A 26,547-nucleotide genomic window follows, 5' to 3' on the forward strand; every position below is an offset into this window, starting at 1 on the left:
GGGGCCCCCGAAATGCAGCTCGGGCGGGAAAGGGGGGGGGGGGGGGCTCATTGGCTCCTGATGAGAGACGGGGACCAGCAGACAGGAGCCACATTGACCTCACAAGCACAAATAAATAAAGCCCTGCTCCTGAACGGGCTCCTGTATTGAAACACCGAAGGCTGTTAGTGTTTGAGTTGTTGTTTCAAAGATAGCCTGTGTCCTCAGCTGAAATAACACATCAGATTGAATGAAGACTGAAAGTAAAGACTAAAGAGTTTTGGTTTGTTTAGCTTCAAACAAATACAGGTCTGTGGGTGTTATTTCAGTAAATTAACTTGTTTGTTGGGCATTATAGCCAAGTCAGATATTTTATGTTAAACATCGACATTTATGTAACGTTTATAGCAATTTAACGAAGCAATTACCATGTTTTTATTTTGCGTCAGTGTACACGGTGCTTCTGTAATGAATAGTAACCCTTGGAGACTATTCAGGCATTATTAAGTGGATGGTTGTGAATCAAGTTATTGTGTGTCTGTTAGAGAAGGTGGCAGCTGGTGATTTTGGCAGCCGGCTGAATTTCTGTGCTCTGTAGAAAGCAGATAGTGACCCAGTGTGTGTTGACACACAGATCTGCCCATTCTTGATGGTAACTCCTAAATCCATCTGTTTTAATCTCTTAAAAACTGTAGCTAATCATTTAAAACTATCTTTTAGTTTGTTAGTTTTGTAAAATTATGAGTGGGATTACTGACTTAGTGTACTCTTGCTAAAAGAGAAAATGTCTATGGCTACAGAATATCCAGAAATCCAGACAGAAATTAGTTTGGCAATGTCTGCGAATACATAGTGAGTTTGATGAAAAAAAACGACTGCATGCTAGTGATGCAAATTTGTTTTGTAATCTTTGTTTTTCACTTCAGAATGCATTGCTGTTATGAAAATTGCTAATTCAAATATCCCTGAAACGCTGTTACATCTTGTTGAATGCACAGTGATGTCATGTTGTTGAGACCCACAAAATGATGGTATTTATTCATAGAATTTGACATTTTTTAAAGAACCAGTAACCGATTAAGTAGAAAAATATGACTTAAAAAAAAATAAGAAAATGGGTTAAACTGATTTTTGGTCTTTCTCACATGCTAATCGTGTGCAATACCAGTATGGTTACAGATATATCATGCATCCTTAGAAATTAAACTTGTTGCTTGTGTCAGTTTATTTATTATTGCATCTGTGATATATTTGCTTTTGATAGATGCTTCATTTCCCATAAGCATCATATTTTGTTGGTGCCAAGTGTGTCTACAGTCTACAGGGGTTGGTCAATGAAACTGAAACAACTTATTTTAGACCACAGTAATTTATTATTATGGTGTAGAGCATTCTTTTGCTGCCAGGAGAGCATCAATTTGTCTTCGGAATGACAGATACAAATCCCAGTTGCATAAACTTAGCCTCTATGTTAAGACAGTGTCTTAAGTACTAGTCTGACCAACTAGCAGTTAACCAAAGGGTAATCAGTCTTATTTTTTGGATTCAACTTAGACTAATCTACATTTTTATTTAAGTAAAAAAATATATATATATGACCTGCCTTAAAGAAAAAAATTGCTGACTAACTTTTAAGACTAGTCTAAACCTTTTATGCAACCGGCCCCACTGAACAGAGTGATTTTGAGCCATTCCAGGTCACTACGTGATGCTGACTCGCTCCTCTAAAACACCCCAAACTGGTTCAATAATAATCAGATCTGGTGAATGTGTAGGCCATGGGAGATGTTCACCTTCACTTTCATGTTCGTCAAACCACTCTGTCACCAGTCTTGCTGTGCATATTGATGCATTATCATTCTGACACATGGCATCACCTTTAGGGTATAATATTTGAACCATTGGGTGCACATGGTCCTCCAGAATGGTTTGATAGCACAGTATAGGGAATGGTATGATATTGCAGCACAAAACATCACTGATCCACCCCTGTGCTTCACACTGGGCATGCAACAGTCTGGGTGGGTAAGCCTTTTTGGGGCTTCTCCGCACAGACTGTGACTGTGGGCTCATCAGAGAGCAATACATGTTTCACATTGTCCACAGGCCAAGATTTGCACTGCTGAAACTGACATTTGGCATTGGCACGAATGACCGAAGATTTGGCTCTAGCAGCCATGAATATTGACCCTGTGGAGCTCCCAACAGTTTTGGTGGTAACAATTGATTTGAGGCGCACATTTAATTCTGCAGGGAGTTGGGCAGCTGTGGTTTTATGATTTTGGATATAATCCGGGTTAGTACCTGGACATGCCTTTCAGACAACTTCCTCATCATGTGTTGTCATTTACTCCTGTTGGATGTGGTTCATACTTAGTGTATATTTTGGGATCAGCTGATAACTTTGCATACTTGATTAACATGTTTAACAGCAGTGTTAGTTATAACATTTAGTGACAGCTTTGTCAGTGGATAGCAAACATTTTGTAGTTTCAGATTTTTATGAGTAAATATTGTGTACAATTACTGTTCAACAACTTTTCAAAATATTGTGTTGTCTCTTATAATATGCCAATCTGATTCAGACATCATCCACCTTGCTCAGTAGATATTGGTATCGGCTATTTAAAAGCCCAGCTGAACATTAATATTTATTTTAAATTTTCATTCTCCGTTTCTCTGACAGTTGTAATGTCTTGAAGCAGTACCCGGCACGTTTGAAGGATGTACAGTGAGTGCTGATGGAAACTGCTGCTCCAATATGAGTGTTCATGATGTTGGCGGGAGACGACGCTTTGAGGACTCTGAGTTCACCCTGCGGATCTACCCAGGGGTCATCGCCGAGGGCACCATCTACTGCCCCATCACTGCCCGTAAGATCACTTCAGCCGCGGAGGTCATCGAGCAAGTCATTGATCGGCTCCAGCTAGATCGGACGAAATGCTACGTCCTGGCAGAAGTGAAAGAGTTTGGTGGGGAAGAATGGATCCTCAACCCCACCGACTGTCCCATCCAGCGCATGATGCTGTGGCCTCGCATGGCCTTGGAGAACCGCTTCAGCAGCGAGGACTACCGCTTCCTGCTGCGAGAGAAAAATCTAGACGGCTCCATCCACTATGGCAACTTGCAGATGTGGCTGCAGGTCACAGAAGAGCGGCGGCGCATGGTGGAGCGGGGCTTCCTGCCGCAGCCCTTGCCGAAGGACTTCGATGACCTTTGTAACCTGCCGGATCTCAACGAGAAGACTCTGCTGGACAACCTGCGCAGTCGCTTCAAGCAGGAAAAGATCTACACCTATGTGGGCAGCATCCTCATTGTCATCAACCCCTTCAAGTTCCTCCCTATCTATAACCCCAAATATGTCAAGATGTACGATAATCACCAGCTGGGCAAGCTGGAGCCGCATATCTATGCGGTGGCGGACGTGGCCTACCATGCTATGCTGCAGAGTAAGCAGAATCAATGCGTTGTTATTTCTGGGGAGAGTGGATCTGGCAAGACTCAAAGCACCAACTTCCTGATCCACCATCTCACGGCTCTAAGTCAGAAAGGCTTTGCTAGCGGAGTTGAGCAGATTATTCTGGGTGCTGGACCAGTGCTGGAGGTAAGAGCTGATTATATAAATGTAAAATATCATGAGGTTGTTGGCAATGGGTTTTATAGACCTTTGAATCATCTGAAAATCTTGTCAAAGTTTATTAAAGGTTTATTAGGTTATTAGGTTTTATTAATCCTCTTTTGTTCAAAAACTGGGTACAACTTTTGTTGTGGATCAAATTCACCCACATTGATTTCCAAGCAATTTGTGAAAAATCAACACTATTAAAGACAATAAAGATTCATGCAAAAACAAAATCCCTTTATCGTAGCTTGTCAGAGACAAGAAAATATAGGATATATGAGAAATTTAAAAAGGCTTGTGTATTTTTATTGTGCCAATTTGACCCACATATTTTGTTCAAAATTAGCTACAAAGACACACACACACACACACACACACACACACACACACACACACACACACACACACACACACACACACACACACACACACACACAAAATTGCCATGACTGCTTTTAGTGATTATTTGCACACTGAGGTGCAAATATCTACAAGTATAAATAGTATTTAACATTATTTGTACTTGGTGTAAGTAGTATTTATTGCTGTTTGTGCAGGTAGTGTAAAATGAGTTTCTCACACTACCTGTGCTGCAACAGTCTAGTAATTGAGATCCAAAAAAACTAACAACCAAAAGCAACCTTTGACACATTTTTTCACTATGAAACTCAACTAGATAAAAAAAACGTGAATTTCCTTGGTTTCTTAAATTGAGTAAACATAGTCTTAAAATACACACACACACACACACACACACACACACACACAAGTATATTACCCTATTCTTTGCTGTTTTTCAAAATGTTGATTTTTGGAAAATTGCATGGAAACCAACATTCGTGGACCCCAACACGAAAGTCGTAACAAAAATTGTACATTCATGACCCTAAATGAGAAATATTCACAAAAATCACAATAATCAGCAGTTCAAAAATTGACTTTGGGTCAGAATGACCCGATCACAACATGCAAGTTATAGGTTTGAGCTTAGATTTGATCTTTAGTAAACCTTACATTCTGTCGTAACCCACTGCGATGTGTCGAGACATTCTGCCGGTTGCTTGGCTGCTGTTCCTGTCGTGTCACGCTTGGTATCTGTATATTAAATACCAAATACATATGTGGTTGGCTGTGATTGTGTTGCTACATGCAGTATTTTCTGTTTCAGTGTGAACAGAAAAACTTGTCACGCCAACATGTCCATTTATGTCCATGTCCATTTGCCAACATGAGGCATTACCTTTGAGGTCTGAGAGCCATTCGCACTTGGGCCTGTGTTTGAAATACTCAACGTCACACCTTTAATAAACCAAGTTATTGTGTTGTGTGCAATTGTCACATTCTTTGATTTGCTTGCAGTTTTGTGTGTTTTGTAACCTAGAAAACCCTTTGAGTGATGACCGTTTAGAACGGCATACAGTAGGTCATGCGATACAATTTTACAGACATAATGTAGCCGAAAGAATGGGTTTTAAAGCTGCTCTTGTGGATTCCAGTGATGCCAGTAATTCCATTTGACTTTTGTCACCAAGAAGCACATGATGCTGTTTTGATAACATTATCAAAGTTACTGTTGTTAGTGCATTTCTGTGTGTAGTTTACTGGAAGAGTTTTTTGTTACTGGAGGAATGAAAGGTTAAAAGTCGGAATCAAAATAATTTGTTTGCAGGCATTTATTAAAGTGTACTTCAACCATAAGAGGCCATGATAAAATCAATGAAACGGCCTCTTGTGGCCTAATGCTTAGTCATGTTGTTGTCGGCATTTTATATTAGACACTAATGTGCAATAAATAAGTATATTCATTATTAATAATAAATACAGAAAACATAAACCTCTTCTGCCAAGTAATATAGTTAATTATTTGGCAAAACTGTAGATGGATAACGTCACTAATGTAGTTACTATTAACGCTCCACTGATGCTCAGTGTGTCTCATCCAATCAGACTTTAGTTCTATAACTGTTTTCTGTGATCTGTTTTGAGATTGAACACTGTAAAAGTGTGGTTTATTAGGTTGGTTCAACTAATGTGACAATGTCAAAACATTCACATAAGTTTATTGAGCCGACTGAAAATGTTGACCTTTTATAGAGAAGGGATAGTTATGAAAATTGTTTAAAATCTTGTCATCATTGTTAAATTCTTTCTTCTGTGGAGCATACAAGGAAATGTTTAGCGGAATGTCTGAGGTTCTTTGTTTATACATGACTGGATCTTTCAAGCTCCAAGAAGAAGAAAAAAATACATTTCTAGATCCATGTCCCCTCACGGACGACTGTCGCGCACAAACAAAACCAAAACACAAAATAAACTCCAGGCCTGGTCCTCTCTCGTCTTTCACTGTCGTCACTCCTTCTTTTATCCTTCCGGAGCTCCTCCATGAGACTCGAGACTTGAGAGTGGCGCAGGTGTCGCTCATTATCAATTACTCCACCGGCTTCGCTCCGTTCCCACGGCTCTCGGCCCCGCCCCTCTCGTCACAGTAAAGAACAGCTTGAACATTCTGCTCAACATCTTCTTTTGTGCTTCATGGAGGAAAGAAAGTCAAAGAGATTTAAACAACATGGGGGTGAGTAAATTATGACAGAATTGTATTTTTTTTCAGCTGAGACTATATTGGCAATACAGAACAGCTTTGAGTGTCTTATTGAATTTAATGAAATTGTTACTTGCTACATAAATTTTAAGGTAACACATTCTCATTAAAACACAATTCGTGATGGCAGGCCTTCCTGCACGGCACATGTGCAATATCTCACTTCTTTAGCTCTGAATAAGCTTGTTAGTAGAGTGTTATGAACTAAACTGGTTGTGTCAGATTAGTGAGACACCTAAAATGTGCAGTGCGTCCTGGTAGAAATGGAATTTATTTTTCTATTTAAATCTAAAACACTTGATATAATCTGAATTTTTGACTTGCCGTCCACATGCTTTCAAAGGGCTAATGTTTAAGCATATGGGTTAATGTCCAACCATCTGGCACAATTGAATGGCTCTTGAGTGGAGAGGATGGGCTTTAATTGTTTGCAGAGTGAGATTGTGGATCTGCTCATTACTGATTAATGCAGAGCGTGTGAAGTGGCCGAGCACACAGAAGTTTCTTCCTATTTACTCACATGGAGGTGACACATCTGTCATGCTTTCTAATGACAACAATGCCAGTTTATACACACACTCTGTGCCTGAAGCTCTTTAAGTGCAAGGGAGTTAAAGAGTTAGTTCACCCAAAAATTAGGCTGTGTTTTACTCACCCCCGATTAGGGCTGCACGAGATATCGAAATTATCGAAATATCGCAAATGTAAATATCGCAATATGCATATCGCAACGGCGTGCGATATCATTGTCATTTTAATAATAGGCTACTTAAATCAAAACGTTGCAAAAGCTCAAAGTTTTAGTTTGACACATATAGCAGAGAATTGCTTGACGTTGAAAAGAGTTAAGTGCAATAAGTTGCAGAAAACAACTCTTTGCCATCTCGTCTTGCTGTCTGACTCCCCCCTGAAGGGCGCGCACAAGCCGCATCTCACACAGCGTATCTTCAGTTCTGCCGCACACGTGCAAATATATATAGAGAGACTATATATACACAGAGAGACGCGTTTCAGACCGAGTTGATTCGTCTTTCGCATCTCCTCATGCTTGAACAGACACATACACACAGAATTATGACAATAGTACCCGTCTCGACAATCATTCTCGTAAACGCAGTCGGTTATGTTTTAAATGAATGTAAACAGAGGAGAAAGAAATCGGATGTATATCATTATACTGGATCCATGCAGTAGGAATTTAAAGGGACAGCAGCCTATAAATACGTGCTGCTGAATATGTCACTAATGCTAACAAAACGGCTATAACAAAGATTAATCTAAATTTAATTCATACAGTGAACACTATGCAGTGTTATTTTACACTTAATTATTAAATTTCTGTACCTGAATACTTCTGTTTATTTTATCTATGCGTGTAAATTGTGTATAAATTTTTTTCCTTTTTCTTTCCTTTTTTTTTTACTGACTGTTCACTTGCCTTTAATCATGTTTGAGCTTTCTCAGACTATAGTTTTTGCTGTGGTATATGAAGAAGTACTTAAAGTGTGTGGAAAGCAAAGTTACAATGATATAAAATTAGTGTCATTCATTTTTTTGTTTGTATGTTCACATTGATGTTAAATTTACATGTTCTGATTTGTGACATTACTTTTTAAGTAATGCTAAAACACTGAAAAAGTGTCTCACACGGGTGTGGGGGGATGAACAAAGGCCTCCTGTAGCGAATTGATGCATTTTTGTAAGAAAAATATCCATATTCAAAACGTAATAATCACTTTAATTTAGCTTGCGCTCACTGTTGTAAACTGAAGCAGTTCCGGGCGGATGACGTATATATAAATATCTATATTTTGATACTGATACTGAAATATCTGACACGGTTCCATTACTCATTTTCCACAGTATCTACCGTGTTTTGCCTACACCGATACAAGCTGCGTCTCTTTTTACGCCGGTGATGCATCTAGCCTGCCACAAATTCTATAAGAAGAAGCTGCGTCTCTTTCCTCTCCGACAGCGAGTTTGACATGCATCCGCCTCCGGTCAATTACGGAGTCTGAATGTACGTGCGGGATTGCAGGTATTCCAAAAAAATTTTAATCATTCCTGAGCTAATGTGGCGAGCGCTTTATTGTAACATGAGAACACAGTCATGTAATTGCAGAAAACTGGACGCGAGCTCTCAAATAACTGCCTGTCCTCTCACTCTGATATTGCTTGTGCGCAGACTGTGTGCAATCACGATCTCTACATGCTTTTTAAAGTAGAAATATTTCTCTTTGCTCCTGGATTAAACTTTGTCAAAAGAATAGATCCACGCCTGACCGATGAAAATCCTACTGGAAATTTAATTGGCTGTAAGTGAAATGTCTTTTACCAATCAAAGATGGAACTTTAATTTATTTACAATGTAAGTTTATGCTAGAAATGTTTTGGAATAGGATATTTGTCTGATTTGTACATATATAAATATCCTAGTCTGCCTAACTGCATAACTCTTAAATCACTGCTTATGAAAATTCAGTGTTGTCAGATTTCGAATACCGCAACTGAATTGAGGTAATTTGTTTTATAATTTTATTACTGAATAAAGGTCTTTTTTTGCAAATTCAATTCAGTTTGAAATCACATTTCAAATCAAGCTTCCTTGTGCTGTAAGCTTTTGCAACAAAGTTACCCTATTTTAAAGACACAAATACACAGAATGAGCAAATGTTTAAGATTGAGATTTTTTTAATGGTAATTGATCAATATTTGTATGTAAATAAAAGCCTATATTAAAATCTGTTCATCATATAAAGCGCATGTGTCTTTTTAGAAGACTTGGATTAAACCAATTTCAAAGCTTGAAATAATAAGCTTGAAATAATGATTGCCTTTTAAAAAATGGATGGACAATTTTTTTTAAATATTAAAATATCTATATGGCATTATACAGTATGTGTTAGTTTTGCCAATGGTATTGAAAATTAGTCATCATGAAATCAAAAATGACCCTGCTTACTTTTTAGTGCACATTACTAGTCTTGTGGTGAACAATTAAAGCAATACACAGTAACAGTAAAGTCAATACACTGAAAAAAAAAAATGTCTGCCGTCGTAATCGGTAATCAAAAACTGAAAATTGGCTTCTGCTCTGGATTGGCGTTCTCGCTCTGATGACGTCAGTTTGACTGCTTCGGGAGAATCCTCTTGTTAAGTCATGACGTAAGGACTGCTGTTTCCGGGTCCAAGCCTCTACTAATTTCACTTGAGAATACTACCTCAGCAGCCATTTATGAGCATTATTTAATTAATATTACATATTTAAGCTAAGCATTTAAAAATTTGCTGTGCACACTACAGTCTCCGTGCTTACAGTGTCTCAGACACTAATATTTTAGCTGACACACTGTCAGGCCATCTGGGATTTCAGTATGGAGATAAAGGTTATGGTTATAATTTTTCAGTATTACATGGCATTGTGGGTGTATATGCACAGTTTATTGTTTTTTGGGGGGCGTCTGGCAGAGCGTTAGGACCCAGAAGCAGTGAAGCGTGATGTCAGACGTAACAAGCAGATATTCTTAACCACTCCTATCCAACCGTGAATCTGCTATGAGTAAGAGGTGGAGTGGAGGTGCACCCCACTGTATAAAACCTCGCCCCTTTATTCAAAATTCTGTTTCACTTAGAAATACATCACAACACTGAAGTCAGTTGCAACTTCCGGTTCACAGGTACTTTGATATTGATACAGGAATTTCTAACTTCAGTACCTTTATCATGACCACTTATTGACATACTTTTTCAATAAGAAAAAAGTGGGTTTTGTTCAAAGTAGCTATTATCCACACATACAGTAGATCCTTAATATGAATATTTTTTGGTAATTCATTAAAAGGGGGTCATATGATGCAATTTCAAATGTTCCTTTCTCTTTGGAGTGTTACAAGCTGTTCGTGCATAGATAAGATCCCTAAAGACTAAAGTCTCAAACCCAAAGAGATATTCTTTATAAAAGTTAAGACTCGTCCACGCCCTCCTAAAACGCCTCATTTAAACACGCCCCCACATGTCTACGTCACTGTTTGGGAAGATTTGCATAACACCGCCCAAATGTTCACACAAAGAAAGAAGGCGTAACTTTGATTCTCCCTGTAGTATTGTTGTTGCCGCTGCCGCCGCCATGTCGTGGAGACACTGTGTGTTTATGTGGAAAATAATGTGTTTTTTTAACCTTAAACTGCATAAACGCATTTCATTACACCAAATACACAAAATTTGTTCTTTTTTAGCAACATCATATGACCCCTTTAATTAAATTTTCCGACACGAGTGATAACTAAAATCATGTGGCTTGTCGAGGACATGTATTACTTTCTTAAGAGTTACACGTCCCATAAACTTACACTGAAGGTGGAGAACCTAAGACATATCTTGAGGTGGGCTCTTTTGACCTAGTAGCTAGTACCTTACCTTCAAGCACATTGATGTGATGCAGCCTGTTCTTTAAAGCCTATCACAGAAGTTCAGAAAGACGTTCATGTATCTGGAAATGGCAGTAAAGTGTTGCCTGGCAGTTCCAATGCAAGAGCTTTAATTTGTACACCACTTTCTTCTTTTTAGTAGGCTTTTGTAATGGGTATAATCTTCTCTGAAGCTTAATGTTTCTGCTCGAGTGAGAATATCAGTTTCAAAGACTCATCTCTCTCTGGCTTTCTGCCAGAGCAGTAGCGTTGATAGTTGGGAGTCTGTGTTATGAGTTGGCTAATATGTAGTGAGGATTATTCATCCAACAAACCTTCTGCTGTCATATTAAAGAGTTGTTGACACAGTGCCTGGAATTTGTGCACTGCTGGTATCTTTAGTCATAGAAATGTTGCGTTGTATTGCTTCAGATGGTTAGTATAGACTATAGTTTCATTATTCAGAGATTTCAGTTGTAGCCACACAATGGGCCTCTGTCAGTACTTCATATGGCCCTCTAGATCCGTTAATGTTGTGTTTGACATTGACATTTTGAACGGCTTTAGCATAGGGCAGTTTGATTCCTAATGTCAGTTTTTGGAAATAATTAATTTGATTCCAGTTTAATACAAAGTAATTTTATTGATTCTTTGAAAAAAAGTGAGGTGAGATAAACAGTGCAATTAGGCCTATAATTAGGGTTGGGTATCGAGAACTGGTTCCATTTTAGAACCGGTTCCAAATTTCCAATAATTGGGTATTCGATAAGACATGCGCATTTCGATTCTGCTTAACGATTCCCGCATTCGCATTTTAATGTGATTTTAAACTATTTAAGTGCAGGAAGGGAAAGAACTTGCACACACTTTGCATGCAGCGCACACATCTGAAGCGCGAGCACAGAGAACAGTGGTCCCGATGCAGGTTCCCGACCTGTGTCCATTCTCGAACTGTTCCGTGCATTTCCACAAAGGTTGTTCCGGTCCAGAACTAACTTCTCTTTCACATTTATCGACCAGTATGCACGAAATACGTCAGTATATCATCATAAACACAGCTGTTTTTTGACTTAAGTGAACGTAAACAGATGAGAAATAAAACGCATGTGTAACAGTATTTTTAGATCTGTGTGTTCGGTGTTAAAGAGACAGCCGTCTAATAAACGTGCTGCCTATCATTAATGTTAATTGGAGAACAAAAAAAAATCATTAACTAATCTTTCATAAATTTAATGAGGATTAATCAATATTTTATTTATGAAAAGAAAACTACACAGTGTTTTTAAACTTTTGATTTCAATTTCTGTACCTGACATTTGTTCCGTTTTATTTATTTATGCTATTGCTAATTAATTTGTTTACTTGTCTTTAACAATTTAATGTTTGAAATTTATATTAGTCTAGTTGTTTTTTTCTTGATTTTTTTTTATAAAACCATAGACATAAAACAGAATAAATATGTTTGACATCGAAATATTTGACTTAAAATTTGTTTAATGGATTTTTTTTTATCTTATTGGAATCAGAATTAGGAATCGATAAGATTCGGAATCGATAAGCAGAATTGGAACCGGAATCAGAATCGATAAAATTCAAACGATACCCAACCCTACCTATGGGTAAGCAGATAAACATAAAATTTTCATTTTTGGGTGAACTATCCCTTTAACACTGAGAAAAAATTATCTGGTACCTTGCCGAGAGATCGTAACGAGGAGGCACGTGGTAAATTTCCATTAAATACTTCCCAAATGAGACAACCCAGACGCCACACATCCCCTGTCCTGAGATCATACAGACACAACAATAAGCTATAGCTCATTAAATATGCATTTTACTATACATTTTAAATCTTGATTGAAAGTAAAGTCAGAACATTTTCTGCATTCAGAAAATGTAATAACCTATAGAAAATATTTGAGCTGAAAATGAATAAAGAGAACTAGAAAACAAGAGATTATCTTATTGGAATCAGAATTAGGAATCGATAAGATTCGGAATCGATAAGCAGAATTGGAACTGGAATCAGAATCGATAAAATTCAAACGATACCCAACCCTACCTATAATAAATATAAAGTATGTTTAGCAGTAATATAAATGTTATGTATCGTTTAGCTGTATCTGTGTTTTAAATTACTGATGTCATTGAGTTTTGATTGTGATTGATTCTGTATTTTCTTAACTATTTAGAGCGACAGAAAAAATACTCACTCAAAAATTCACTTGTTTTCAGTTTTTGGTGTGATAATGCAACCTACAAAATGCATCTGTGAATGAATCTGAATGATTAGTGGTGTCAATTGGATTAATCAAAATCTCCTCTTAAAACTGAATCACACTTCGGAATCAAATAATTGTACAGAATATGTTTGAACGCACCTTATGTTTTGAAAGGTTTCAGTTTTTCCCAAATAGTACATGTTTGAAAATTTTTCCATAATTATTTTTGGTATTTAGACTTCTGGTTTGAAAGTAGTTAACTTTCTGGCCGTTACATTTCTCTGATGTCATTTTCTACAATCCAATTTTTGCAATATCCAAACCTTGGCACAGTCCTCAGCTCTGTAGTTAAATTCGGTGGTTTTAAAGGTATTTGTGTGATTGTGTGACGGTGTGTGTGAGGTAAGGGTCTCTGGGAGTTTGGCAGGCTGCTTGGGTTCGATTCCAGGCCCAAGTGAGGCTTGGGAGTTTTTCAGTCCAATAGAAACATTCCAGCTAGAGCCATATGAGAGTCAGCCTGGGTAACAGCATGGCTGCTCCTCCTCAGCAGACTATAATGAATCTTTAATACCTGCTGTCATTAGTCTTAATGCGCTACTGGGATTATTGTGAATTACTGCTAGCACTGGGTGGGGCGGCAGAGTTTGGGGAATTTATTGTATGTTAGTATTCATCATCCTGGTATGTATTAAAGCCAACAGTATCTTGATCATAAAAAAATTGTCTGAGCTTTATAAAGTTGTACAGTATGTGAATAAAAGATGAGGCAAACTACTTAAATTTTTTTTAATACAGTCAAATTATGTTGATGTGAAATAATCTGAAAGTATTATATAAAAAGTGTATGTAGTGGAAACTCCAACCTGATCTCGTGAGAAAGCATTGCTATGTTATGAGGTGGTGATTTTGTATGAATTCGTGTGATGTGATTTGTACACAAGTGTATAATTTTTAGAAAAAAATGTAAGCATGAATGTTCACCCCTAAACCTAATCATCAGTGGGGCATAAGAAGATCATGTGAAAACGTATGAATAAGATCGTAGAAATTAATATGAATTGGCCACCAATTCACCAAAGAGAATTGCTATGAGAATGTGTTGGGAAACTCAGTGCTTTTCATTAACAAACCCAAACCAAATTATGTGAAGTATTTTACCCCATGGCAGTGAAATAAAAAGTGTTCTTTTTTTCCCTGAACATAATCCACAAATCTGAGAAACCCCAAAAATAATTTGTGTCATAATTTGTGAATATTTTTTGTATCGTGTAGATATTGCTTGGTTGCCTTCAGGTGTGTCCAGTCAATCAAACACTGATTTCCTCAAAATTAGCCTGAATCTTCATGACATTTTCCACAGAGGTGATTTGAGCATGGCAATGTACAATGCCACCTCTCACATACATGGCTTAGATTTGTCATGTAGGGTCAAAGTTATGCAGGATCTTCAGTGGTAAGAGTGAAAGGGTTAAGCCAGCTCTTTTGTACTGAATCTGTCAAAACAATTACAATAGCTTTGAATCAGTCCTCCACTGAAAACACTGCATTTTGTTGTAAACGCTGTGCAGGTGTTCTGATAAATCCTTATCTGAAGTGCTGGGCATTGTCTAGTCTCACATAGCCAGACGTCTGGTTCACATTGCTGCTGCTTCTGGCCAGCCAGTCAGATTGAAGCTTGCTTTTTTAGTCATTAACATCGACATTGTGCTAGATTACTGTGTTCTGCAGTGGTTTGCTAATATAATATAACATAATAAAACCTGATATAGTAGTTAGCATTAATTTTGTAAAATTTTGGTCCACCTATTTTCATGGTCAGTATGCAAGCTAACACTAAATACAAGCTTACCAATGGACCCTTGTCACATTTCTGGGATTCTCAGAAGTGGAAGTAGTCATAGTTGGCTAAACTTCTAAAGTGGTGAATGGAGATACAACAAAAATTATTTTTACATTCCCATTTGCTCAAATGGCAAAAGCAAAAAAAATCCATTGTCACACTTTAGTTTGGAGGCCAGTTCTTACTCTTAACTAACTATTAACTATGATTTTTGCCTCCGTAAACACTTGATTACTGCTTATTAATAGATAGAAAGGTAGTTTTTAAGTTTAGGTATGGGGTAGGATTAAGGGATCTAAAATATGGTCATGCAGAATAAGGCATTTATGTGTGCTTATACATAAGTACTAATAAACAGCCAATATGCTAGTAATATGCATGCTAATAAGCAACTAGTTAATAGTGAGAATTGGTCCTTAAAATAAAGTGTAAATAAAATGATGTAAATTTTTTGTAATTTAACATCATGGTAATGCACTTTTACATTACAATAAATAAATAAATACAAATAAAATCAAATATATATATATATATGCATTTTTAATGTTGTTAGATTTGCAGTGTTTATAACTGTGGAAATATGCCATCACAGTCTCTGAAAAGGATCCATCCTGCTTGCATTCCCAGGGTTCCTGCATGCCTCTCCGCAGACCTTTGGTCCTGGTGTGGTTTCACTCCAACACCAACAACTGTCAGTTTCTCTCACTGCAGTAAATCTTGTCCACTTTGTGTGGTACTTTCTTTTTGGAAACTTAAATTTTTTCTTTCAAACATTCGCATCATGGTAATGCACTTTTACATTACAATAAATAAATAAATACAAATAAAATCAAATATATATATATGTATTTTTAATGTTGTTAGATTTGCAGTGTTTATAACTGTGGAAATATGCCATCACAGTCTCTGAAAAGGATCCATCCTGCTTGCATTCCCAGGGTTCCTGCATGCCTCTCCGCAGACCTTTGGTCCTGGTGTGGTTTCACTCCAACACCAACAACTGTCAGTTTCTCTCACTGCAGTAAATCTTGTCCACTTTGTGTGGTACTTTCTTTTTGGAAACTTAAATTTTTTCTTTCAAACATTCGGAAGCACTTTTGCTTGCATCAAGGAAAGAAGGAATTGGAAACAATGACCCTTGTAATCTGAATTGCTCATGGTAGGTCTGACAAAGAAAGTAGCCAATCATTAACTCTTTGAGCTCATTCATTGTTGGCATGGTTTATTATTGTTGTAAAAGTTTATTGTATTGTTGTTTAGACCAGTGCATGTATTGCATTGTTGAACGTTAGATAGTAAACACACTGTCCATGCCGATGAATGGCTTTCTTCTCCTAACAGCTGTGCCTTATTTATACAAATCAATAAAGCTTTTTACACCAGGTTTTGTGGTGAAGAGAGCATGACTAGTAGTTTAGATACTGTGAATGGTGATGATGGCTGGTATGGAACTATGAGTTCTCTTAATATTGATCGTATAGAGTTTATTTTTTTCTCAGAAGCACACTGTAAGACATAAATGTCCATGTTAAAACATATCCTATTTTATTGAACAATGTCTCATTTTAAGCCATTTTGTAGCCACAGGAACTTGTAAATTACACTCATACCATTTAGGAAGGTCACATCCACATTCCAGCCAATTCAACATGATAAAAATGATACAAATGTTTGAAAAAAAAAAGAAAAGAAGAAAATTCTCTCATTATTTGCCCCCATACCATCCCAGATTTATATGATAAATTCATCAAATATATTTTTAGTAGAAAAATACAGTTCTGTTCATATAATACAAGTGAATAGGTGGCATGGAATTCCAAAAAAAGCACATACTTCTTTCATAATGGTAATTCATACGACCCCAGTGGATCGTAAAGAATATGTATGTTGTGTTATATTGCTGCAGACTAAAAAAATAATTATTGTCTGCTTAGGACAAGATGTAATGTGCTTTTTGATGCTGTTTAGATAGCCATGTCACCTTTAACCAGCTCTTGTATGACACTTGTCATGTAATTTCCTTTTTATTTATGGCCTCTAACCATATGATGCACACTGCCAGTAAGAGGATCAGCATTACCATCCTGCTAAGAAAAACTCTTGTCACTAAGGAATGTTGCCTGCGGTTTAACTGGTGTGATTTCTGAACTGTCCACAACAGTCATCAAAGAAACTGTAATAGTCCTCGTGTTGGTCAGATTCTTTTGTAGTGAGTTATGGCTTACATTTCATGGGCATTTTACTCTTACTGCAGGTTGTTTTGAAGTTTAACAGTTTAATGCAGTGGTCACCAGTTAGGGGATGGCGGTGCAGATCCAGACCCAAGACTGGTTCCAGCCAAACCATGAATCATTTCTTGTAATTTTTTTGATATTTTACCAAGTAGTTCTGAACACTGTAAACATGCACACTAAGTTTAGTATGTTTTACATTAAAAATATTTTGAGATTGTATATTAGATAAATCAGTATCATAAGGGTATGAAGTACTTTTCATTTATAGTTCAACCTCACATTCACCTAAAAACAAAATGAAAGAAATTAATTATATTTTGTTTTCATAAAATGAAGCCTTTGAAGCCTAGGACCGTTACAGTTTTTGCATTGTCCCATTAATGTGTTTATTTAGCAAGGATGTATTAAATTGATCAAAAGTGACAGTAAAGACTTTTACCATATTCATATTTTTTTAATTCAAGTAAATATTGTTCTTTTGAAATTTCTATTCATTAAAGAACAAATTTATCACAATAATGAATCGAAAAAATATTAAGCAGCATACATTTTTTCCAAATTAATATTAAGAAATATACGGAGAGCTCAGTGCACTGCAAATAAAAAAAGCGCATGCAAATAGAAAAAACATCAACAAATAAAAAAAAATCTTCATCAGTTTGACAACACATGTGCTGCAAGTACTCACAACACTACCAAATACAGATACGTGCTGCAAGTACTCACAACACTACCAAATACAGATACGCGCTGCAAATACTCACAGCACGACCAAATCTAGAAACGCGCTGCAAATACTCACAACACGACCAAATCTAGAGACGCGCTGCAAATACTCACAACATGACCAAATACAGAAATGCGCTGCAAATACTCGCAAATTAATATTAAGAAATATACGGAGAGCTCAGTGCACTGCAAATAAAAAAAAGTGCATGCAAATAGAAAAAACACCAACAAATTAAAAAAAATCTTCATCAGTTTGACAACACATGTGCTGCAAGTACTCACAACACTACCAAATACAGATACGTGCTGCAAGTACTCACAACACTGCCAAATACAGATACGCGCTGCAAATACTCACAGCACGACCAAATCTAGAAACGCGCTGCAAATACTCACAACACGACCAAATCTAGAGACGCGCTGCAAATACTCTTTAACCAGCTCTTGTATGACACTTGTCATGTAATTTCCTTTTTATTTATGGCCTCTAACCATATGATGCACACTGCCAGTAAGAGGATCAGCATTACCATCCTGCTAAGAAAAACTCTTGTCACTAAGGAATGTTGCCTGCGGTTTAACTGGTGTGATTTCTGAACTGTCCACAACAGTCATCAAAGAAACTGTAATAGTCCTCGTGTTGGTCAGATTCTTTTGTAGTGAGTTATGGCTTACATTTCATGGGCATTTTACTCTTACTGCAGGTTGTTTTGAAGTTTAACAGTTTAATGCAGTGGTCACCAGTTAGGGGATGGCGGTGCAGATCCAGACCCAAGACTGGTTCCAGCCAAACCATGAATCATTTCTTGTAATTTTTTTGATATTTTACCAAGTAGTTCTGAACACTGTAAACATGCACACTAAGTTTAGTATGTTTTACATTAAAAATATTTTGAGATTGTATATTAGATAAATCAGTATCATAAGGGTATGAAGTACTTTTCATTTATAGTTCAACCTCACATTCACCTAAAAACAAAATGAAAGAAATTAATTATATTTTGTTTTCATAAAATGAAGCCTTTGAAGCCTAGGACCGTTACAGTTTTTGCATTGTCCCATTAATGTGTTTATTTAGCAAGGATGTATTAAATTGATCAAAAGTGACAGTAAAGACTTTTACCATATTCATATTTTTTTAATTCAAGTAAATATTGTTCTTTTGAAATTTCTATTCATTAAAGAACAAATTTATCACAATAATGAATCGAAAAAATATTAAGCAGCATACATTTTTTCAAAATTAATATTAAGAAATATACGGAGAGCTCAGTGCACTGCAAATAAAAAAAGCGCATGCAAATAGAAAAAACATCAACAAATAAAAAAAAATCTTCATCAGTTTGACAACACATGTGCTGCAAGTACTCACAACACTACCAAATACAGATACGTGCTGCAAGTACTCACAACACTACCAAATACAGATACGCGCTGCAAATACTCACAGCACGACCAAATCTAGAAACGCGCTGCAAATACTCACAACACGACCAAATCTAGAGACGCGCTGCAAATACTCACAACATGACCAAATACAGAAATGCGCTGCAAATACTCGCAATGCGACAAAATACAGAAACGCACTGCAAATACTCACAGCACGACCAAATCTAGAAATGTGCTGCAAATACTCACAACATGACCAAATACAGAAACGCGCTGCAAATACTCGCAGCACGACGAAATCTAGGAACGCACTGTAAATACTCACAACATGACCAAATACAGAAACGCGCTGCAAATACTCGCAGCACGACCAAATCTAGAAACGCACTGCAAATACTCACAACACGACCAAATACAGAAATGCACTGCAAATACGCACAACGCGACCAAATACAGAAACGTGCTGCAAATACTCGCAATGCGACCAAATACAGAAACGCGCTGCAAATACTCGCAAATACTAGGGCCTGGGTATCGTTTAAATTTGATCAATTCCGATTCTGCTTATCGATTCAGATTCTTTTCGATTCCCAGTTTCGATTTCAGTGTGATTAAAGGGGTCATATGATGTTGTTAAAAAGAACATTATTTTGTGTATTTGGTGTAATGAAATGTGTTTATGCGGTTTAAAGTTAAAAAAACACATTATTTTCCACATACTGTACATTATTGTTTCTCCTCTATGCCCCGCCTTTCTGAAACGCGTCGATTTTTACAAAGCTCATCGGTCTGAAAAGCAAGGTGTGATCTGATTGGCCAGCTATCCAGTGCGTTGTGATTGGCCGAATACCTCAAGCGTGTGACGGAAATGTTACGCCCCTTACCATACTGTGATGCCCTGTCCGGCCGGAGCGATGAGACAAAAACATGAAAACCCATTACAAACGAGGCATTTGTTGCATCCAGTGGGGACATAATTACGGATTATAATGACTTATACTGTCTTTTTACGCGTTGCGTCGCACTGAGCCGCGTGAACATAAAACCATGTCTGCATTTGTGATTGGAGAAATGACAAACAAGTGCTACTCTACACTGCTCAAAACTCGCGTTTGAATCATCAGTGGCAAATCCTTTAAATGAAAGCATACTTACAGTCTGTAAGTCAGAACAGCCGGCATTGTAGTCTACTCTTCCAGGATCAGGAAACAGTCCTCCATAAAATGTGCTGCACACACAATTTGGGTTGTACTGTTCTGGAACAGTGTTGTAAATACAACTTAACCACTGATTTCTAGTTGTGTCTTGTTTTGGAAGACCAAACAAAGTAGTTTCGCTTTCACAACGAAACACACGGCGGCCTAAAGTGAGCGGAGGGCGGAGGGCTAGAGTGAGCGGAGGCCGGCAGCTAGAGTGACTTTTTTTTTTTTAATTGTAAAACCATGGTTAATTTTCATAGAAGTTGTGAAAATTAGCCAGCCAGCTTACATAACATTTCACAGTTAGAGTAATTGTGTATTTCGTCAGCTTATTTAGGCTAATGATATCCAAAAAGCTAAGGTATCATAAGATCAGGATGTTAAAATAAACAAAAATCTCACCTTTAAGAGCAGACATTAAATATTCCATTGTGGTCTGTGCGTATTTGCAGCGCATTTCTGTATTTGGTCGCAAATATTTGCAGCGCATTTCTGTATTTGGCTGTGTTGCAAGTATTTGCAGTGTGTTTCTGTATTTGGTCGCAATGTGCGTATTTGCAACACATTTCTGTATTTGATTGTGTTGCGAGTATTTGCAGTGCATTTCTGTATTTGGTCACGAGTATTTGCAGCGCATTTCTGTATTTGGTTGTGTTGCGAGTATTCACAGTCTTTTCAGCCACACAGTATCAATATGTCTCTGTTACAAACATTCAAATCACAGAAGTACTAGGATAAAAATGTATAGTTCAGATATAAACTGTGTGTACGATGGTAGCGATTAAAATAGAATAAATCACCTTTTGAAAGTAATTTGACACTTAAAATGAAGATGGATCTGATTACATTGTTATGCCAGTAGGTGGCGAAAAGGGGCTGTTAAAATGTATTTGTCTTTGAATCATACAATAGATTCGTTCAAGAATGCTGATTCATCCAGTAATGAAACAAGTACATCTTGAGTGAGTCATTTAATCATTAATTCATAAATTACATGTGATTTGTTTAGTTGTCTAATGTTTTTTCTTCAGAATCATGAGAGAACCACAGCTTCCATTGGGGAAAAAACCCTTCAATTTATCCAGAATCATGCAGTTCTATTTTGCACACAAACAGCTCTTAAAGAGTCTAGTTTTTATTTAGCCTGTTGATTTTTGTTCATGTAGAATTGTTAAAGTGAAAAATATTTGCACTATTGCTTTGTTTGTATTGGCGGTTGCTGTCAGACGTTTCCATACTGGTCACTGAGAGTTCAGAGTGCACTAGGCAGATACCTGTAATGCTCAGTAGGACACTAGAGGGAATCCCTGTGTTTGTCTCATTGTCACATCTAATCAGATTGGCCTCCTTTCTCAGAGTTCCAAGTGGGATGTTTTACCAAAGTATGTTGGTTTCCCCCTCCCCCAGCCGCCAGCCGGCCCCATGTGATTATTGTGGGCTGTGTTTCTGGTCACCACCTGTTTCTTAGCAAGCAATAGCGCAGAACTGCAATGCAGCCCTAAAGCTGTACTGTTTACAGTTTTAGACCACACTTATGCAATGAGTGGGCGACCATGTATATTTAAAGAGATAGCATACCCAAAAACTAGGGCTGCACGATATTGGAAAAAACTCGCATTGTGATATTTTTTTTTCTGCGATATATATTGCGATATGAAAAAAAAAAAATTACTTCAATAGCTCTATTTAGGAAAAAATAAATAAATCAATGATTGGGGTGATTTTGTAGGCGAGTAAATCAGCATAGAAAATAAACAAATTACAATCATAGATACCTGTAAAAAAAACAACAAAAAAAACCTAGCTACGTGTACTGTGCTAGACTAACTGAGACTTGTCATGGCACTTGTATACTGTTGGTCTGATTGCTTCTATTGTTCTCATTTGTAAGTCACTTTGGATAAAAGCGTCTGCTAAATGATTAAAATTTAAATGTAGATAAATAACAGAACAAAGATACAAATGAAATAAGCAGTGCTTTATATTTTTCAGGTAAGTCTAACAGTATTCAGGTACAGAAATTGAATAATCAAATGTAAAATAACACTGCATAGTTTTCACTATAAATTAAATCTAACAAATCTGTGTGAAAGCTACAAAAGTGATTTTTCTTTGTGTTTTGTTGTTTGATTAATGTTCATGACTGAGAAAGCAACAGGAATATTAAACTGCTGTGAACCGATATACTGCTACACATCCATTTTCTTTTTTTAATTGTTTCCCTTCACCTAAGCCATAAGCATCTGTGTTTACAAGGATACTTGCAGAGCACCGTCCGGTGTAGACATCGTGTCTGTGTGTGAGCAAAGAGAACAATCAGTATAAATATAACGGTCAGTATACTAAACATCACACATCCTACGATGTGACTATCGCTGATGCGCACATCGCGATATCGATGCTGAAACGATATATCATGCAGCCCTACCAAAAATAAAGATTCTGTCATTGTTTTCTCACCCTATGCTGTTCTCATGGTATATATTGTTCTGCTAATATTACCAAAACAATTCATGTTTATAGAATGGAACAGCAGCTGTGAAATTCTTCAAAATAACTTGTTTTTGTTCCACAGAAGGAATGGCATGAATGTTTAAATGATAGATTTTGCAACATTTCATTCATGTTCAAAAGTAGTTAAATTTCAGTAGAAGAAATTACATTTTGAAAAAACATTGTCATGTACGCAACCTCATGTCATTCCAAAACTGGATGACTTTTTTTTTTTTTTCTTATACATTTTGTCTTTTTTTTTTTTTAGCTCCATGCAATGAAGGTCATTGATGTCCATTGTTGTTTTTGACCCCATTTAATTTTTATTGTATGGGGAAAAACAGTCAAATCATTCAAAATATCAAAAACTGATATTAGAAAAGAGTAAGAAGTCTTCTTCATATATACTCTTTGCTCTTTAATAATTAGTTTAATACAACTGTGCAGCTCGCTGGATTGAATTGTAAGGGTAGTGTTCTGCTGTTCAGGGTAAATAGTTATGTTTCTGGTTAGGAAATGCTCCAAACTAAATCATACTGATCTGTAGAGTTGGACAGAAGTTTGTGGACATGATCCAGCCCTGCCCTGTCAAGCCTGATAACATAGCTTCTTTGGATTTCGAAGATATTTTTAAGGCTTTATAGGGATACAGTAGCCATTTTCTTCAGACTTTAAGCCATCTTGAGGATTTAGTTGTATCTGATAAAGAACTGCAGAAGAAAACTTGCTGATGTAGTCAAATTCAGCTGGTAAATCATGGGAGAATTATTAAGCTGATAATGATGTCATATTTATGGTCATCTGTTTTGATGTACATTGAAAACGGTTTTAGCACCACTCATTGGTGAAAGACTTAGAAAGTGCCACAAAACATGCAAGAAGCATCGTAATATAATTTTGCAGAAATTTCGCCACAGGCACTTTTTCCCCAATGAACCTGGGTTGAATTTTAGCATTATATATAGGCAGCAGCCCATAGCATGTCACAAAAATGGTCCTCGCAGGACTGATATTTGCATGTTGCTAAGCTAAAGACTCAATAATAAATAATAATAATGATGATATAATAATAAAATACAACACACATTTTGAGCAAAACTAATTTTTTATTTAGAATGAAGTTTTTAAGACATTTTGGTTATTGAATGAAAGACATTTATAATTATTTCTGTCAAATCTGTCAGCTCAGCCACCATTTTGGATGAATTACTCATTGAGCCTATCACAATGCATTCTGAGATTCCTTGCTTTACTGAAACTGCTGTCTTGAAAGCAAGACTCCCATTCTACACTGAAAGATATTGCTTTGAGAAGTAGCTTTTTTACTATTTAGCTCCCTTTCAGGCCATTTTTTAAAAGTTGTGGGAGTCTTCCTTCCTTCCTGGTAAATTGCGCTCGGTTTGAGACGTGTCAGATAGGTTATTTTTCATCTCCTGTCCGTTAGGGGCCATATGCTACATTCCTGGATGTGTTTGGGAAGCTCCTCTTCACGTTCTGCTGCAGTCTGGTCTGGCTTTCCTCTTCCTGCTCCCACACGTGTCCACAGCCTGTCAGCGTCTTTAGGCCGTAGCTACGGCTATTGTTTAAACAGGGCTGAGGGTGTGTGCAGTTTAAGCGGCCGCGGCCATCAATGAAAGTGCTCATTCCTGCTTAATGTGCTGCTGACTAATAGATGAGCAATGGAACATCATGCTATAAAACTCACGTTTACATCCACCAGCACAGTGTTAACAACACACCCCACGCTCATTTACCAACACACCCACACACACTTACACAGGGTGGGAATGGCACACAGTTGCTTCTCTTCACTAGCACAGAAACATCTGCCAAAAATGTGTTTGATGCTGCCGTTTTATCACTTGCACTTTAAGGGGTAGTTAACTAAAAAATTCTGTCATTTATTCATGACAATTACCATTTTGTTTCAATCCTGTATGGCTTTTTTACTTCTGTGGAACCCAAAAGAAGATAATTAGAAGAACACAGGGGTCCCCGTTGTCTTTGAAGCAAGAAAGTCTTAAACGACATAAACACGTGTTGTTGTTTTTTGAGTGAATTCTCTATTTTAGGACTGTAATTCAGCATTTTTATTGTTAAGATAATTTTTAAGCAGTTATTTAGATGTTTGTTTTGAATCAATATCACTAGGCCTGGTGTGGGGTAACTTGTATTTACTCAACTTGTATGTTTATGTGTGTGATAAAGGGGTTGTTATCTGTTTACTCAGAGATAGGCCTAATTATAAAGTGGCACATTTACCTAATACTTGCCAAAAACTTGAATCTAAGGTGACCCAGAACACTCTATTTAGGGTAATTGTATTGTATGTTTAACTAAGTGCCTCAAACACTTGTTTAAGTCTTAACCACTGTGACTGGTTTGCTCTTTTGAACAGGGGTCCCCGTTGTCTTTGAAGCAAGAAAGTCTTAAACGACATAAACACGTGTTGTTGTTTTTTGAGTGAATTCTCTCTTTTAGGACTGTAATTCAGCATTTTTATTGTTAAGATAATTTTTAAGCAGTTATTTAGATGTTTGTTTTGAATCAATATCACTAGGCCTGGTGTGGGGTAACTTGTATTTACTCAACTTGTATGTTTATGTGTGTGATAAAGGGGTTGTTATCTGTTTACTCAGAGATAGGCCTAATTATAAAGTGGCACATTTACCTAATACTTGCCAAAAACTTGAATCTAAGGTGACCCAGAACACTCTATTTAGGGTAATTGTATTGTATGTTTAACTAAGTGCCTCAAACACTTGTTTAAGTCTTAACCACTGTGACTGGTTTGCTCTTTTGCTGTACCAGCGTCAGAGTCTGGGTGATGTAACAGCAGCCAGAAACAGAAGTGCACTGTGTAATGGGTTCACTGGGGTTAGGCTTGCCCTGGCACCAAACCAACACTGCATGCTCCAAGATGCTACTCCATTGGCACTGTGCCAGAGTCTTGCTCAAAAACACATACACGCATAACTCTTAGACACTCTGAGGACTCCACAAGTCCCATCTGTCTGCTGGTATGACAGAACATCTCTGAACTATGACCTTCCTGTTTGAAATTCTCATTGGTCAAGGGATTCCTACAGAGTGTTGCATTAAAGTTAGTTCATGCAAAAATAAAAATACTTTCAATTACTCATCCTCATGTTGTTCCACACCTATAAGACATCTTTGAAACACAAATGAGTTTTTTTATGAAACCTAAGATACATCTGTTCCGCCATTGAAACTCCATTTCACCAAAATGCTTCAAAAAGTTCATAAAGGTATCGTAAACGTAATCATATGAATCAAGCAGTTTAATCCAAGTCTTCTGAAGAACAGATGAGCAGATGATGAACGTGATTAACAGAATTAATGTATGCTTTTATTCACATATAAACATTGATCAATGCACATACATAGAGCTGATCAAATATGGTAAGCAGAAGTTCATCTGTATTTGCTTTGGATCCAATATGTTGACGCACATCTGATTTTCTCTCAACTGTTTACGTTACTTTGTCTCTGCAAGGTGGACATTTTGACATATCTTTGTGTAACTTTGACAGATTAAGTACAATAATGCAAAATCAAAATCACTAAAAAGTTTCAACTGGCAAGGCTTAAAAATGAATGAAAAAAACACATTTTCATGACGACGCAACACTGCAAATGTCACGTGAGTGTAACCGTGATGGAGACGGTAATCCAAGAATTGTACCCATTGCCAAATTTCTACCAGTTTATCGTGTCTACAGATAACTTGGCATTGTAGAATATTGTTGGCCACATTTGTAAGTCACTTTTGATACAAGTGTTGGCTAAATGTATTGTGCTGTAAATTGAA

At 37.0% G+C, this 26,547-nt stretch overlaps 1 protein-coding gene across 1 annotated transcript in view; it reads left to right on the top strand.

The window, feature by feature from the left end:
• Nucleotides 1-26,547, top strand: part of LOC107594483 (unconventional myosin-IXa-like) — a 141,340-nt gene that overhangs the window by 37,186 nt on the left and 77,607 nt on the right. The window contains exon 2 of the mRNA XM_016284549.1: nt 2,666-3,583. Within this exon, the coding sequence (XP_016140035.1) occupies nt 2,741-3,583 (843 nt within the window). The 5' untranslated portion in view covers nt 2,666-2,740. The remainder of the gene's footprint in view (nt 1-2,665; nt 3,584-26,547) is intronic.

This window comes from Sinocyclocheilus grahami, unplaced genomic scaffold (genome assembly GCF_001515645.1).
Source record: "Sinocyclocheilus grahami isolate Dianchi unplaced genomic scaffold, SAMN03320097.WGS_v1.1 scaffold184.1, whole genome shotgun sequence".
Taxonomy (NCBI): Eukaryota; Metazoa; Chordata; class Actinopteri; order Cypriniformes; family Cyprinidae; genus Sinocyclocheilus; species Sinocyclocheilus grahami.